The following is a 14,600-nucleotide window of genomic DNA, read 5'->3' as shown; positions in this document are numbered from 1 at the left end:
AAAATCGCAGACAGTCAGCCGAAGAGTATCAAGAGAGCGACAGGTGAGCCCTCAGGATCAGGCTACCAGCCGATCGGCATTACGAGCAGGCATATCGTAGCCGAAGAAAAAGTACAGTCCGTTCGAGGTTGCGCTGTCAAAGCAGGCAAAACAGCCTCGGGAGAACGCTCACCGTAGTACACATCAAAAGAGCAATTTCTTACCTGCCCATTAGCACCTCTCTTTATCTTTGTGAAGGCGTTACGTCCACTATGGCGTGCCTTTCGCAAGAACAACAGATATGTTGCCGCCAGCCGGAAGCGCGTACACACAACATAAGTGGCCTTCACTGTTTGGCTCTGCGATCGGAACTAAGTGCCCTAAAATGTGAACAACATCTCCCACGGCAACACTCTCTGCCGCAAACGCGGACAGTGATGCACCAACTGCGCGAATCGATATACTCATGGATGTTTGCGTCTGGAAAAACGGAACATCGTATCGAACAGCAAACTCAACGCAGTTAGTTTTCCCGCTCACCCCAGGAAGCGCAACGCTGACGCGTGTTGGTGCATCAGTGACAACTCCCACTAACGTCACTACCGCAGAGCATCCCGAATGGCGCAGGGTCGGCAAGTGATCTAGTTCTGCTTTGCTATTTTCAAGCGCTACAAACTCTTGAGGTGACTTTTCCTGAACTAATTCAGCCGAGGACAAGAACGTCTTTGCCGCCCTCGCAGGCATATACCTGGCGCTCGAGCCAGCGGCCACCGCCCGTTTGTTTTCGTCCATCAGAGCATCCAGCTCCGCAGTGGCATCCCTCAGCTGACGTCGCAGTCGTTTATGCTTTGCTTCTTCAAGCCTCACTTTTTTGTCTGAAATTGATGGGACTGTGCTACATTGGCTGGTTGGCGCGCTACTGAGCTCCGTCGTTTTTGGTAACTCGCGCTTCTCCGTATGGACGGATATGTCGCAGCTTTCGATCTCGTCGAAGACCGCATTTAGCAAATCACTGGTGTCCCCATCTTTGTTCGGCACTGAAGGAGCTTTCGTGCCGCACGACCGCATCCAGAGAGCGTGCGACTTGCACTTGCGGACCTGCCGCAAGAGCATTTCTATGCTACGCAAGACCTCCTCTGCAAGACACGGAAGTACGAGCAAGGGGGAAGATGAGGGAGATGTTGGAAGAAAAGATGCTTTTTTTTTCGTGTGTGTGTGTGTGCGCGCGCACTACGACGCCTTGCTTCCAATGGCATTCAGCAAGTCATTGGCTCAAGAGTGAGGGAGCTACAATAATTCAGAGTCATTTTCAGCTCAGTAGAGCCGTCAATGGCCCGACACGCCATGCAAGAGGAGAGGCAACGAAACCATGGTGCTGATTCATTCCCATCTACATTTTTTTGCGTTGTGTCTGTGTGTGTGTGTACTCTTCGTCTGTGGAATCAAAGCGCTTCATTTGGGCAGAAAGCCTGCTTTCACGTAATCCAAACGCTGCTTCTTAGTAAGCATCTGATCATCGATGAGATCCATGCGCGGCTTCGTTAGTGTGTTCACTTCCTTGCCCACATTCCATCGCGAAGGGTTCTTCAGCTCGAAAACGGATGGAAACGACTTGACCCTAACCTTTCCTCCGCTAGTGGCATGTTGCAACGTGTAAACCTGCCGCTTTGAGACAAAGAACTTCCCTGTCCAGTCTCCAGTGATGTAATTCTCTTCAGGGAGAAAAAAGGACTGGCTCTTTGCTGTCATGTAACTCCAAAAGTACGGCGCGCTCAGGTTCATGGCGTGAGTGTTCTTGATGTGCGGCCTACGGTGGAACGGGAACTTACGCTGTCCCCTCCGAGCTAGGTAGAAGCCAAAAGTAGATTTGGCAATTTTCAGAAAGCGCTTTTGCGCCCCAGAGAGCGTGGTAGCAGGATAGGGAGCCTGCCCTGCCGACACAACAGAGAACGCACAGCGGCGAAGCATCCTGGTGGAGGAAGTCCGTCAGACCTTTCACCGATATCGTCATTTTTTTTTTGAGAGAAATTCGAGAGAGGGAGAGAAGAAAGTGTTTCCCAAGTAAATGCCGCGAGAAGAAAACGGACTCCTGTCATTGTGGAACACTGCTCGATTCAATAGCAAAGTCAATGTTGGCGCAGCTGTTTTTTTTTTCTGTTTTCTGTTCCATTTAGTCGAATGTGATCGCAATAGGGGCTCGAGTATAGAAGTGGAGCGATTAGGAGCGAAAATTCCACTTCTGCCACAGCGCTCAATTCACCCTTAGGAATCCTCGCTCAAGCCGACTTCCGCGCGCCGCAAAACCGACCCGTTCATATCATAGCCACTTTTGACAACTTCGGCAATCCTGCCTTCTTGAAGGGAAGGGGTAGATGGAACTGTAAATAGCTTCTCTTCTTTTTCTTGGTCAAATGAAGCACCAACCTGGGTGTGCACTGGCGTCACCCCATATCGCTTCAGAACCCTGAGTGCGACTTCCTCCGTGAGAGCCACACCAGTGAGGACCGAAGCCTCCCTTTTAGGGACGAAAGAGTTCCTCTGTGTGTATTCCTCCACTTTTCTTGCAACCACTTGTAGGGCGTCACAAACATCTAGCATGTCGCGCGCAAAAGATCTGATAGCATCAGCATGTGCCTGTTTCGCTTGCTCATGGGCACTCTTTCGAATGTTTTCACACGAAGCAGCAGTGTACAAATTTTCCGATCGAAGTTTCTGAATCTCTCCCTTGCTTGCGAGAAGTTGCGCTCTCAAGACTTCGTACTTTCCCTTCACCTCCGCAACAGAGGACGCGGTACTGCTATCATGTGTACAGCATTTCCTGTGTATTAGGTGACGTGGGCAAGCCACAGATGTCGCGTGTGTTCTCACTCGTCTGTACATTGTCTAGTACGAGTCGTAAGGAACGTATTCTGGAAAGAAAACTAAGGTACACGTGTAGAAAATGGAAGTGATGGTGCAAGCGGGAGGCACGAGAGTACAGCACAGAACTCGTGTGCCATTCGCCTATCGTCTGCGCCTGAATCTCTCAGACATGATTAAAGCGCAGGTAAACACAGAGTTGACTGTAGATACCACATTTTTCACTTTGGCACTTTCTTCCCCTGTGTTCGAGTATGGTGCACTTGTAACGCTGCGTCAGTTCGCCTGTGCTTCCGTGGCTGCTCGTGTTTGCATCGCTGCTTTTCAGAGACACTATAATGAAGATCGAAAACCCTAATAAATTATGTGACCAGCAAGACACTCTGGATGAATAGGAGAAGCTACAAGTCGACTGGCTTGATAACGATGTGGCTGTACCCTCGATACTTGCTAGCTTAACGGGAAGAGGAGTCTAGTGCTCAAGGCAGCAACTGGCCTCTGATCCCTTGTTTCAATTTTCGGATCTCCCACCCCCTCACCCGCACACAACACACGAAGCGGCACAGCACCAACAAAAAAATTCCTCCCAAGTACGTATCACGCTCCTCTCCCCCTTATCAGAGCATTAGTGATAATATATATCCGCAAAGGAGATGAAAGTCCTTTTTCCAAGCTCTTTTCCTTTGAGAATGAAAGCGCAGCCTGATTCCTTAAGGGCTCGAGGAGGTTTTCCGCAGGATTCTCGCTGACTGGAACAAGAGCGCTTTCGAAAGCAAGAACAAAATCGGCCACGAGAAAAGATGATGAAAATCGTCTGCTCAACTTTTAGCTGTACTGTACCTTACGGATGCTGGGAAACGCTGACCTGTGCTGCACGAAGAACACGGCTCCTGAGGGTGTAACCATCCTTCAAAACATTCGAGATTGTGTCTACTGGAGACTTGTCCGTGACTGAGGTGCTCACAAGAGCGTCATGCAGGTTGGGGTCGAACTTTGTACCTACAGTGACACCCATCTTCTCAATTCCGTGTTTGGCCAAGTTCTTGAGAAGAACCTTGTGGGAGAGCTTGACACCGGTGAAAATGGAGCTCAGCATCTTGTTTCCATTCAACTCTTCCTCTGAAAAGGCAGAAAATGCCTCGACGCCCTTCTCGAGCGTGTCTGCAACCTCCAACATGTCTTTGCCGAATGAGCTGATGCCGTAAAGCTTTGCCTTCTCAACGTCCTCGCGACCGATGCGGCGCGCGTTTTCAGCGTCCGCTGCGCGGTATAGAATCTCCTTCTTGAGCTCCTCAATAGTAGCCTTTGACGCATCAAGCTCTTTCTCCAGCTCCTTCACAGCGGCAGCGGACACAACTTCCTCTGTCTCAGTTTCTGGTGTTTCTTTTTCCTCCTCTGGCTTCGCAGCCTTGGCCGCAGTAGAGCACCAGCGTTGACTAGTGAGCGCCACTGCGGAAGCACGAGCGACTAGCCCCGTTCGTAGAGAGAGAGCCCTCATTTCAAGGATGTGCGTGTGTGTGTGTGTGTGGCTTTTTAGTTCTGTCACTGTGTTAAAGGTGATACGATAATCCTTTAAGGTTTCTTCAGAGAGAAGAATAGTGCAAAAAAAAAAAACGGTAGAGTTGCGTGAGAAAGAGAGCGAAGCAACTTTCATGACTTCTTGCCGAGGTGCCCCTGTGCATTCGCTTTGCTCTTTTTAAATTAGTATTTGGTTAACGACATGGGAGCATGAACCAAGGAGAAACATGCAAAGAGATCGTCTCCGTTCTGCCTCGCTGAATGGCTGTTACTCCAATCACTAAACGAGATCGATATACTTTTTGCGCACTTCCTCGTTTGGGTCGCCTTCATTGCCGGACTTTTTGTGAACAGAAAAGGTACGAATCCCTAGGGAGGGAGCAAAGCATCCAATTCCCCCAATTCGACTGGAGTCATGCATGACTCTTTTCGAAGAAAGCACCATGCGTAACGAAAATGACGCATTTGGTCTTCTGTCACAAAATCAGCATTTCGGACACCTAAGTCTGTTCGCTTCAAAAAAAGTGGCAGAGACGTCAGAAACGCGTAGTTCAGCGTTTGAGAAGATATGTCGGAGAATAGCGGTGTCCGAACGAGTGTTTTCTTGTCTAGCACGGAAAGAGACACTGAGGTTCCACGGCAGTCAAACTGACAAAAAAGCGGTGATATAGGAGGATCATCTTTGAATGAATTCTCGCCTAGACGCTTTTTGCTCTCGATCAGTAATACGGAGCTGCTCTCCCCGTCGAAGAACTGTATTTCACATTTTGACATCCTTCCCTGGGACACAGAGCCACAAGCTTCGAAAAACTCTGCCAACGGCGCTGACTGATTAGCAGCGCCCTTCAGCTCACACAGAAGGCCGTCGCCGGGCTCGAGATGATCGTGAATCTTTAACTGAAGGGTGCCCCCTGAGCTTGGAGCCAAGCTCCATCCAAGCTCTACGCGCTGAAGCTCACGGAGAAACTCTTGCCAGGTTTCCAAGAACACCGGCTTCTGTAGAAAGCCATAGCGTTCAAAGCAAATATTCTTTGCATCCCGGTCGTTTTCAGCATCGAATGAAGGTGGAGGCAGGCTTTCCTGGAGGCGCCGCCATCTTCTGCCAAACCGGGGCGATGAGCTTGGGCTCGGTATGGTGGAAGATGGCCCGACAACGACCTGGCGGAAGAGCCGAAAGTGAGGCGAGTGGAGAGCTCGACGCATTTTGCAAACGTGTTTTGGCAAGGGGTGCTTGGATGATGAAAGGGGTGCATAAAGAGAGAAGATATAGGACAACACCCAAGTTAGAGTAGATGTAGCCAATTTTTAGAAAAAGACTATCATGGGTTATGAGCGATTTCTCCTGGCGTACAGCCGCCAAGTTCGACCTGAGATGTCCACCGACCAGGGCTTAGCGTTGATTCAGAGTCCTCCACGCGCCAGGCCGATCGATATGTGAGGCTCTTGAATGCCTTCGGCGACAGCTGAAGTAGCAACACTTCATTAAATCCCCTTAGAATGCACACCCCAATAGCGCCGCTTCTGCAACTCCTTTTGAGAAGTCGCCCTTGCCCTGCTTATACACACCTTGGCGTACACAAACCCAAAGCCGTCTCCAATCAAACCGCCCCCAACACAGTGGGTTGAAGCTCCCAGCCCGCCTCTTGAAGCATGAGCCCTTTTTCCCGAACAAAGAGCCCTGCCTCGACTCCGGGGCCCCCTTGTGAGGACGAAGACCCGCCAGCAGGACCCCTCCCACAGCCCGAAAGGTACCCCCAGCGCGCCTTTTTGCTAATGCTCATCACGGCACCCCCCAAGCCCCCCCGGCGCCAGCCGACCCGGCCGGGCCTTCCCACACAAAGAAAGCCATAACGCAACCACAGCGGCCCCTGAGGAAGTTTAAATCCCAGAAAGCGCAAGATAATGTCACAAAGGCCCGGAAACGGCGAACCTTAACTTTTGAGTGCGCAATGTAATACCTTTTCTGGGTAGAACAACGGCGTTTTCGCCCAACCACACACACACCTGGATAGGTGATAATAGAGAAAAAACAGCTACCCAGATCCTTTGCCAAAAGAGAGAGCATACACCCAGCACAAGCTGACTTGAGCGCGCTAACAAGAGAGGCCCCCGGCGATCCGTGATAGTAGGGCGCCAAAAAAATAAAACGCCTAGGAAACGCCATGGCCGGCCCGCAAAAACATGATTTATCTTTATCATGGCATAAATGACCTCTTTCGTTTACCATTTGCTCGGATCACCGAGCTTCAGCCAACGGCCAAGCTTTCTTGGCCCAACACTCTGCCCTCTAACTGCTGCAAGATTTGAAACCCGAGTACCGACCAGCCTTGATTGAACAGTGCGCAATTGCGCGCTCTTCTTCTTTCTCAAATCATTCATTACCAATTTTCTTCGAAATACTTGGTGGCTACAAAAATCAACCAAAACGAAGCAAAGTTCATGCTTGTTAAGTATTTCGGTTCAAAGAGCCCACCCCGGCCAAGGGCAGCTAGACCCCATCATGCGCGCACAGGAAAAAGATTGAGGAGGCCCCCCTCAGGAAGAAAACCACGTGGAGAAAGAGAAAAAATCGCCTTCTGCTGGATTGAAAAACTCCTCCCTCTGAATTCAAGCGGACCTAGTAATTTAATGCAAGTTCTTTTCCATGGAAAGAGACGCATGCATAGCGCATCCGAATTTGAAGTATGAGGACACTGCTTAGAAGAGATGCACTTTTCTTTTTGAAAAAATCCAAAAAACATCGCCGCACATCTTCACGCAAGATAAAATAGCGCGCGGGACGGAGCAACTTTCAATTCAATTAGCCAACTTACAGAAAGGCGTGTCTAAGTTTCTTGTGTCGTTTTTTGCTTCGAACCGGCCCGCCGGCATGTTGATAGCCAAATGGGTCTCAAAAGGGCCGCCGTTTCCGTGCACGAAACCGCCCCTTTGGTACAACCCGTGGGTTTTTCAAACCAAGCATCTGTATAGCACCTTCAAAGGGTAAATCCTCACAACGGCAGCATCATTTAGGCTTTTTCAACAACAATGTGTGTTCCCCCAAAACTGTGTCAGTTCTTCAAGGGGCCCTTTTTTTCTCTTTTGATCTGTTGGTAACCTACCCATCTTGAAAAAAAGTTGTGTCCGGATTGAATCTTTTTGTTCTTATGCGTACATAAAAATGCACGGTGATCTTCCACCATTTCGTTTCAGCAAAGCAGAGGGCCATCATATCTCATAAGTGCGCGCGCGGCTTTTTTGCTTTGTGGCTGGCGCGCTTTGGGTTTATGCGCGCTTGTTCGGCAGCGCGCCGCCACTCGCTGGCGGGGGCGGGGACGGGGCCGCCGCGGCGACCGGCGCCATCACAATAGGCGCAGGCGTGTCCTGTTATGATTTTACTTTCAAATGAAGAGCGTCCAGCTCTTCTAAATGGAAAAGTCTCGGTCGCCTTCTCCTGTCTCATTTGCGGCCGCGGGGTTTTCCCGCCAGCCTAAGCCCCAGTAGCCGCCGCAGCGCGTGTATCAAAGACAAACTTGGTTGTTGACGATGCCCGAAGACCAATAAGATCAAAAAGGTGTAAATGTTACTCGGGAATTATGTCGCCACTGCGTTTTGTGAGTGGTGCGTCGTTCAAAAAGAAGCGCCGGCCGGGCCCCCTCATGTCAGAAAAGAGTTCATGATATGGTGTGAAAAATGTAGTCTGGGCTTCAACGTGCCGATTGTGAAATTTTGGCTGTTGGGGGGGGCTTTTCCGGTGCGTGTAAGGACATTGTCCATCGAAAAAATATCAGCGGAGTGATCTATCGTGGCCCATGTTTAAGCGACCGTCCCCTGGCGGTACATCCATTGCATTTCCGCTGTTGTATACTAATAATTTTCACAATATTAAACCGGAGTGGGCGTTGGCTTATCATACTTTACGACTCTTGTAGCGTGTTCGATGCCAGGCTGTGGATCATGCTAATATGGCGCGGGGGCTTTTGTTTGCAGGTGTCCAAAAGACTGCCCTGTGGGTCTGGCGCAATCACGGCTGGATTTTTCTGCATTCTGTGGCGCGGGCGGCTTCTTCTAGTTTTTTTTTGTCATTGGGATCGGGTGTGGCCGCTGGGATGGGTGTGCTGTGGGGGCTCGGGCGCTCTTTTTACCGCTGGTGGCCGGAAAGTTCCGGTTTTTTAAGCGCTCGTTGAACAAAACGTGTGGCTAGAGCGAAAAAATGTTTTAGGGCCTTGTTCACAGTTCTATTTGTGGGATAGGAAAGGACCCTGCCGACAACTTGACCGGGCGGACTGCCTTTTTTATCAGGGGAACAGAGGCCGATGCTATGGGGGCCATGCCGGCAAACTTTTTTCCAAAGGGCGCGAGGGGGGCTCGTTTGGCGTGTGCGGTGCGGCCGTTGGGTGGGCGTGGGCGCCGGTGTCCCGGCGGCAGGTGGCGCCCGCGTTACCTTCGCCGAGGGGGTGGCACGCCGGCCCGATTTTACCGAAGGAGGTGAAATATCCGGCTGTGAGGATCGCCGAAAAGCTACTTAACGCAAACCTATCTTAGCGTTTGGTAGAGAAAGAGCGTGTCTCGTAACCCGGGTGGCTTTTGGCGTTTTCGGGGGGCAGGCCGCGCCTTTTCTTCCGCCCCTGTGGTGCAGAAGGCTTTGCTTCAAGCGCAGAAAGTTGAGACATCAAAGCATTCATGTGAAGGACTCGTGGCAAGAGGCCTGGGTGGCATATCTCCGCTGAAGCGGGGGCGGGCGAGAAGGTAGGGGAGGGGGGAATCGTTCGTAGGGCCTCGCTAAAGACAAAGGCGCTCCTGCCTGCTTAAATGGCGATTGTCGAATGGTGATGGCTCCAATTTATCGTGTACGTGTGTGGGTACATAACTGGTTGGTCGAACGGCGGCCGAGGTCTTTTCTCGCGCCAGGGGTCATAGATATGCGGCACTTCGACACGGATGCGCCTTTATCGGATTGGGTTCACATTGCAGGTGACAGGCTCGTATGCCATCGGCAGCGGTGTTAATCGAATTTTTAGAGGATGAAGTGAAAACAAAGAGCATGGTAATGTAATACGGGTATCGATGAAACAAGTGGTGCTTGTTTTGGGCTCTTAAACGTGTTTCGGCACCAGCCGGAGAGCAAAAACAAAAAGGAATGGCCATGTGGGTAGATACTGAGTGATTGCATAGCCCTCTACAACTTGTGCCTCTGAGGCATTGTGGGGAGCTGTCACAGCGCTACTAGACGGCGAGATCGATCTCCTTGGAACTCTCTTCATATTCATCTTTTTCCTCCATCTTTTCAATCTTGGAAAAAACTTGCAATGCTATCGGGCTCTCAAGTCTCGACATCATAGAAAAGAAGTACCTTCCAGCTCATATTGGGTGTAAGATGAACACAATTTGTGTTTTGAGGGAAAACGCGCTGCGGCTGGTTTCGAGCGGGCTACCCATTAGTGCACTTCACTTGGTGGAAATGCTCTGCGAGCTGCAGCCGTACAACGATGAAAACCGCACCTTGAAAATTCGATGCCTTTACGAGCTACACGAATTCGACAGCGTATTGAAGCTAGCGAAGCAAGTGACTTTTGCGTGCGATCAAAACAGCGAGGTTTTTTTGCTGGCTGTGAAGGCTGCGTTCGAACTGGGGGATCTCAAGACCTGCGTTCAGTACGCAATGACTCTTATTAACGCCGATGCGTCGAAGGTGGTAGCGATGTGCTTTGTTGCCAAAGCAGCTGAGCTCTCTGGCGACCCTGCAAAAGCGGTGCGTTTTTACAAAATGGCTCTTGAGGCTGATCCACTTTGCGGTGAAGCATTCAATGCACTGACAGAGCGCCATCTTCTGGATCGGTGGGAAATGTTAAAGCTTATAGATTCACTTTGCATACCAGCTGAGATCGAAGTCTATCGAAGCTCTCTGAAAGCACGTATCGGCTCTGATTATCTCACACCCGGTATCATCGGTGTGCCTCGGACGCTCGTGCTGCTAGCCGGAGCGAAAAAAGAATACGAGAACAACAATTTGCGCCAGGCACTCTCTCTGACAACAGAAATTTTGGAGGCGGAACCGTATCATCGCCAGACGCTATGTCTGCATCTGTGTATCCTCGTCGACTCAAAGGCAACACCATTGCTTTTCGAAAAAGCGCACTTTCTCTCCAAAAATAAGTGCTACACAGAGCTCGCGGTATACGCAATCGGGTGCTTCTACTACTCACTCTCGAACTACGAGCGAGCAGGACGGTATTTTAGCCGTGCAACCGAACTAGACTGCTACTTTGCCGAAGCGTGGATTGCATACGGTCATTGCTACGCAAAGCTGGAGGAAGGCGAGCAAGCCCTGAATGTCTATCGGCGTGCTATGAACTTTTTTCCCGGACTCGACACGTGCTCTACATACGTCGGTATGCAGTACAGCAGGGTTAACCAGCGCTCCGTTGCGCGGTGCTTTTTCGAGGAGTCACTGCGGAAGAATCCTCTCGATCCCCTTGTGCTAAACGAGCTAGGCGCTCTGGCAGTCATGGAGGGCAGTCCTAAGGAAGCACTTGAGCTGTTTCAAAAGGCGTACGACAGTCTTCCCAATCGCGAGAATCCATCTGAACATAGCGATTGCATTCTCTTCAATCTGGCCACCATGTACCGCAAGCTGCGCCGCTACGAAGCCGCTATTGACTACTACAATCAATACGTGAGAAGCCGACCGAACGCCAGCCACGGCCACTGCGCTCTTGGCTTCACGTATCATCTCTCCGGGAATATCAAGGCTGCTATCGGCTGCTATCACACAGCTGAGAGTATCAAGCCAGACTCATTTTGCCGAGACCTACTAAGGAGAGCACTTGATCTCGACTTCGGAACTCGCGGGAGGCTCTCATGGGATTCTGAAAGGTGCTATCCATCTTTCTCACCCGGAGAAGTCTCTTTTTCGACAGTTTCGCGGAGACTTCGCTCCGAGTCGACCGCTGGTGACAGCGCAGCTGCCTCTCCGCCACCCAGTGTTGGTCGCAGCTTAGATTTTCAGCCTCAGTGATACCATTGCATAGAAAGCTAACGATTGACTGCTTGATGTGACATCGCTATTCTCATGTCACAGATTGCTCCTTAGTGAACACGCATGCTTGGGAGGGCCGAGGTCCTTTGTCACGGTGAAGCCGTCAAAGCACCGAGGACGTTATGTTCGAATCTCAAAGTATGCTCTCGTGCGCACGTCTTCTTGATCTCCCGAAATTTCCCCATTATCTTCTTTCCTAGGTAGTACCTTTTTTCGCGCCGCTTTGCCCTACTGCTTTGGCGCCTGTGGCGCGTGGCCTACAGAGTACATAAACATTGCGCTCCGGAGAACGATGCTTTGATCAGCGACAGTGTTCTCTTTTTGAGTAGTCGATCGAAAACAAAAGAAAAAGTAAATAAGAGGCTCGATCAAAAGTGGGCGACGCTCACGGAGAAGCTTGATTTGTGTGAGATCTGGGCTTTCCGTTTGCGTGAAAGTCTTATTGCTGGTGCCAAGAGTGTCAGCCATGAATTACTTCCGTGACCTATTTAAAGATAAAAAGCGAGAAAGATGCAGAAGCGCTTCAAGAGGCATGGGGAATAATGTTCACCAGGATGCATCGTTGCTAGATAATAATACTCAGGAGGTGTACACGCACCATATTGAAGTATTTTCAATACAGAGAACTTCCTCGTATCACTCAGAAGCACTTTCTCTATCAGAATCCAATAAAAATCCTTCACACAAGACCGCTGGCGATACCGAGAGCCAACCAGAAATACTTGCTCACCAGGCCTCCGCTGAACAACGGAGATGGCCTCTGCATGAGGGACTACGGCCTGCATATCGCTACACCGGTGGAGATTTCTCGGAGACTATATCACGGGAGGAAGCTATTCTGGCACAACAGTACAACTTCTCAAGCCCCTCGGATCGAGCTCACTCGGAAGCAAAGTCTAGTACCACTCGCCGCAGTGTGGTAGATTCTAAGAACACTGAGTTCGACTTTATTTTCGAGCAGTTTTTACACGGGACTGCCGATCAATAAACAAGCTCCCTCAAGCGCGCGTTTCTCCACACAAAGAGTCGATATCAACTCCGAAGAAAGCCTCTCCTTTTCTTACTTTGCCTGCTAGGGAAAGCTTCTCCGGCGCTATTTTTTTTCGTTGCTGTTATTGAGTTCCAAGAAGTCCATGGATCAGCCCGTAGAAAAAAGCGAAATGCCGCAAAGACAGTTAATCCAAGCCCACTCTTCAAAGCGGAGGCAGATCTACTTGCCTCCACTGCCTTCCCCCATTCATGAACGAATAACTCAGGTAAAGGCTATCGTTTCTCGGGCGTTTTGTGCGACTAGGACTGCGGATTTTAGCAGGGTTTATCCACCCTAGCCAGCTGTCCTGCGGGCCACTAACGATAGGAGTGAGACGATGCTCTATCGCTGTGTGCTCAAAAACGACACTGTCTCACATATCTTTCTTTGCATCTTTCTCGGACCCTTTTTGCGAATATGGTTTTAGTGCATAATGCTTCAATCACTTAGGCTTCTCTCGGCCACGAGAGCGCCTCTTGCTGACTATGTCGAGTATTTGCGACAGGTAGACAAAGAGCTCCCCTCGCTCCACGAGATATTTCCAAAGTCGAGCACACATGAGGATGTGGTTGAGTTTCACGCGTCTCTTTGTACTGCCATGGAGGAAAATGCGTATCCGCTCATAGGCTTCAAGGTTCTACCACCCGAATACGAGGCTATCCGTACCTTGCGCGGTACACAGCCTGTATGTTTTCCTATTTTCTCAAATCTTTTTCAACGAAAAAGTGTATCGGTCAAACAAGATCGGCTTCAGTACATCGAACCTGCAATATGTCTTGAGGTCGAAAATATTGAAGACTGCAAGACGGTAGGTGCAGCTTCACTCAATACTATTACTCTCTCTCCGAGTCTTGGGGTGTCTGGATCACGGTTTCCGTTCTACGCACCAACTCTGACTGCAATGGCATGCGATCTTGACGGGTGCGTCAGTGTAACGAAAGGGTGTAGCATCCCGCTGGACATTATCAAAGGAGACACTTGGATGACTACCCGATTTGTCTTGACGCACAATGAAGAGCCGATTCAGACAGGCTCGCCGAGACTTTGCATGGAAAATCCATTTAATGCTGTCGTCACCGCCGCTGCCTATGCAAAGGCGATCAAAGTAGATAAGAAAAAGAGCCTCTTTGTTTTTTGTGGTGGCGTATGTCCGCGCACACCCATTCAGGCAGGCACCTACGCTTTCGAATGGGGCCGCTTTGGTCGACTGACGTATTCGGTTCTTCCCTGACGGGAGTAAAGTTTCCTCTTGGTCACACAGAAATGAGAAAGAGGCTGCCGGCTGACAGTGCGAGCATCGCGTTCTGCAACTGCAAGGAGGCTGCTGTACGCTCACCTGCCCACATTCCCTTAGTGTACTGCTGAGCTATGTGCGCGTCTGGTGATGTTGCTCATCTACAACGGCGTGGGGCGCTGCTTGAAAGATTTGCCCAGAGACACCATATCATGGGCTAACTGCTCTTCTACGACGCCGCAGAGGCTGTTTAAAAGCCCGTTCGCGAAAGTGAAGGTAACAGACTCGCTAACGCTGAAGCCCCTCTTTTTGCACTCTCCTGTATATGTGCTGCACGGGGCCACCACACTTAGGGCTCATACTACTCTTTTATTTTACGCAGCATTGCTCTTCTCAGCATCATGTCCCTTGTGGCTTCTCAGGAAGGGTTAACCAACCTGATTCCGTGCAACGAGCAATGCGGCGGCGACTACGCGCTGTACACATTTGGGCAAAGCGAAAAAGAAGTGATAGTCACTGTCCCACTGGCACCAGGAACTAGGGCTAAGAGCCTGCGTGTCGATGTCAAGGTAAGGCACCTGCACATCGAGGTTCCTGGTAAAGGTACCATATTGGCGGGTGAGTTGTACAGGCCTATTAACGTCGATGACAGCACATGGTGCATTCAGGACGGGAAGGAGCTCGTCGTAGTTCTGATAAAAACCAACATACAATACGAGGAGTGGTGGCCGCACGTTGTAGCTAGCGAGCGCCAAATCGATCTGAAGACATTGAAGCCACCATCGATTCGGTTTTCAGACCTGGACGGTGGCGCTCAGGCGACAGTAGCCAAAATGATGCACGAACAGCACCAAAAGCGAAAGGATCTCACGTTTTTGAATGACTGAAGCATGCTTTTTCGAATCTGGGTTTCCGCAGTCGCCTTTGGAAGCATAAGAGTGCTTCTCCTTTTCAGCTTACAT

General features: G+C 50.3%; 8 protein-coding genes across 8 annotated transcripts; 3 read left to right on the top strand and 5 right to left on the bottom strand.

The window, feature by feature from the left end:
• Positions 1–249: 249 nt before the first annotated feature.
• On the bottom strand, positions 250–1,092 carry LSCM1_03696 (uncharacterized protein; the record flags this gene model as incomplete). The annotated part of the gene is made up of 1 exon (XM_067321229.1): positions 250–1,092. One exon carries the CDS (start codon positions 1,090–1,092, stop codon positions 250–252), a length of 843 nt encoding a protein of 280 aa, XP_067176597.1.
• Positions 1,093–1,431: 339 nt separating this feature from the next.
• Positions 1,432–1,947, bottom strand: LSCM1_03695 (uncharacterized protein; the record flags this gene model as incomplete). The annotated part of the gene is made up of 1 exon (XM_067321228.1): positions 1,432–1,947. One exon carries the CDS (start codon positions 1,945–1,947, stop codon positions 1,432–1,434), a length of 516 nt encoding a protein of 171 aa, XP_067176596.1.
• Positions 1,948–2,241: 294 nt separating this feature from the next.
• On the bottom strand, positions 2,242–2,859 carry LSCM1_03694 (uncharacterized protein; the record flags this gene model as incomplete). The annotated part of the gene is made up of 1 exon (XM_067321227.1): positions 2,242–2,859. One exon carries the CDS (start codon positions 2,857–2,859, stop codon positions 2,242–2,244), a length of 618 nt encoding a protein of 205 aa, XP_067176595.1.
• An 820-nt stretch (positions 2,860–3,679) lies between these two features.
• On the bottom strand, positions 3,680–4,336 carry LSCM1_03693 (uncharacterized protein; the record flags this gene model as incomplete). The annotated part of the gene is made up of 1 exon (XM_067321226.1): positions 3,680–4,336. One exon carries the CDS (start codon positions 4,334–4,336, stop codon positions 3,680–3,682), a length of 657 nt encoding a protein of 218 aa, XP_067176594.1.
• Positions 4,337–4,725: 389 nt separating this feature from the next.
• LSCM1_03692 (uncharacterized protein) lies at positions 4,726–5,559 on the bottom strand (the record flags this gene model as incomplete). The annotated part of the gene is made up of 1 exon (XM_067321225.1): positions 4,726–5,559. One exon carries the CDS (start codon positions 5,557–5,559, stop codon positions 4,726–4,728), a length of 834 nt encoding a protein of 277 aa, XP_067176593.1.
• A 4,153-nt stretch (positions 5,560–9,712) lies between these two features.
• LSCM1_03691 (uncharacterized protein) lies at positions 9,713–11,353 on the top strand (the record flags this gene model as incomplete). The annotated part of the gene is made up of 1 exon (XM_067321224.1): positions 9,713–11,353. One exon carries the CDS (start codon positions 9,713–9,715, stop codon positions 11,351–11,353), a length of 1,641 nt encoding a protein of 546 aa, XP_067176592.1.
• A 1,484-nt stretch (positions 11,354–12,837) lies between these two features.
• On the top strand, positions 12,838–13,635 carry LSCM1_03690 (uncharacterized protein; the record flags this gene model as incomplete). The annotated part of the gene is made up of 1 exon (XM_067321223.1): positions 12,838–13,635. One exon carries the CDS (start codon positions 12,838–12,840, stop codon positions 13,633–13,635), a length of 798 nt encoding a protein of 265 aa, XP_067176591.1.
• A 404-nt stretch (positions 13,636–14,039) lies between these two features.
• Positions 14,040–14,525, top strand: LSCM1_03689 (uncharacterized protein; the record flags this gene model as incomplete). The annotated part of the gene is made up of 1 exon (XM_067321222.1): positions 14,040–14,525. One exon carries the CDS (start codon positions 14,040–14,042, stop codon positions 14,523–14,525), a length of 486 nt encoding a protein of 161 aa, XP_067176590.1.
• Between the last annotated feature and the right edge of the window lie 75 nt (positions 14,526–14,600).

Source organism: Leishmania martiniquensis, chromosome 30 (assembly GCF_017916325.1).
Source record: "Leishmania martiniquensis isolate LSCM1 chromosome 30, whole genome shotgun sequence".
NCBI classification, from domain to species: domain Eukaryota; phylum Euglenozoa; class Kinetoplastea; order Trypanosomatida; family Trypanosomatidae; genus Leishmania; species Leishmania martiniquensis.
Note: the sequence above shows the minus strand (reverse complement) of the source record. Positions and strands in the feature narration are given on the sequence as shown.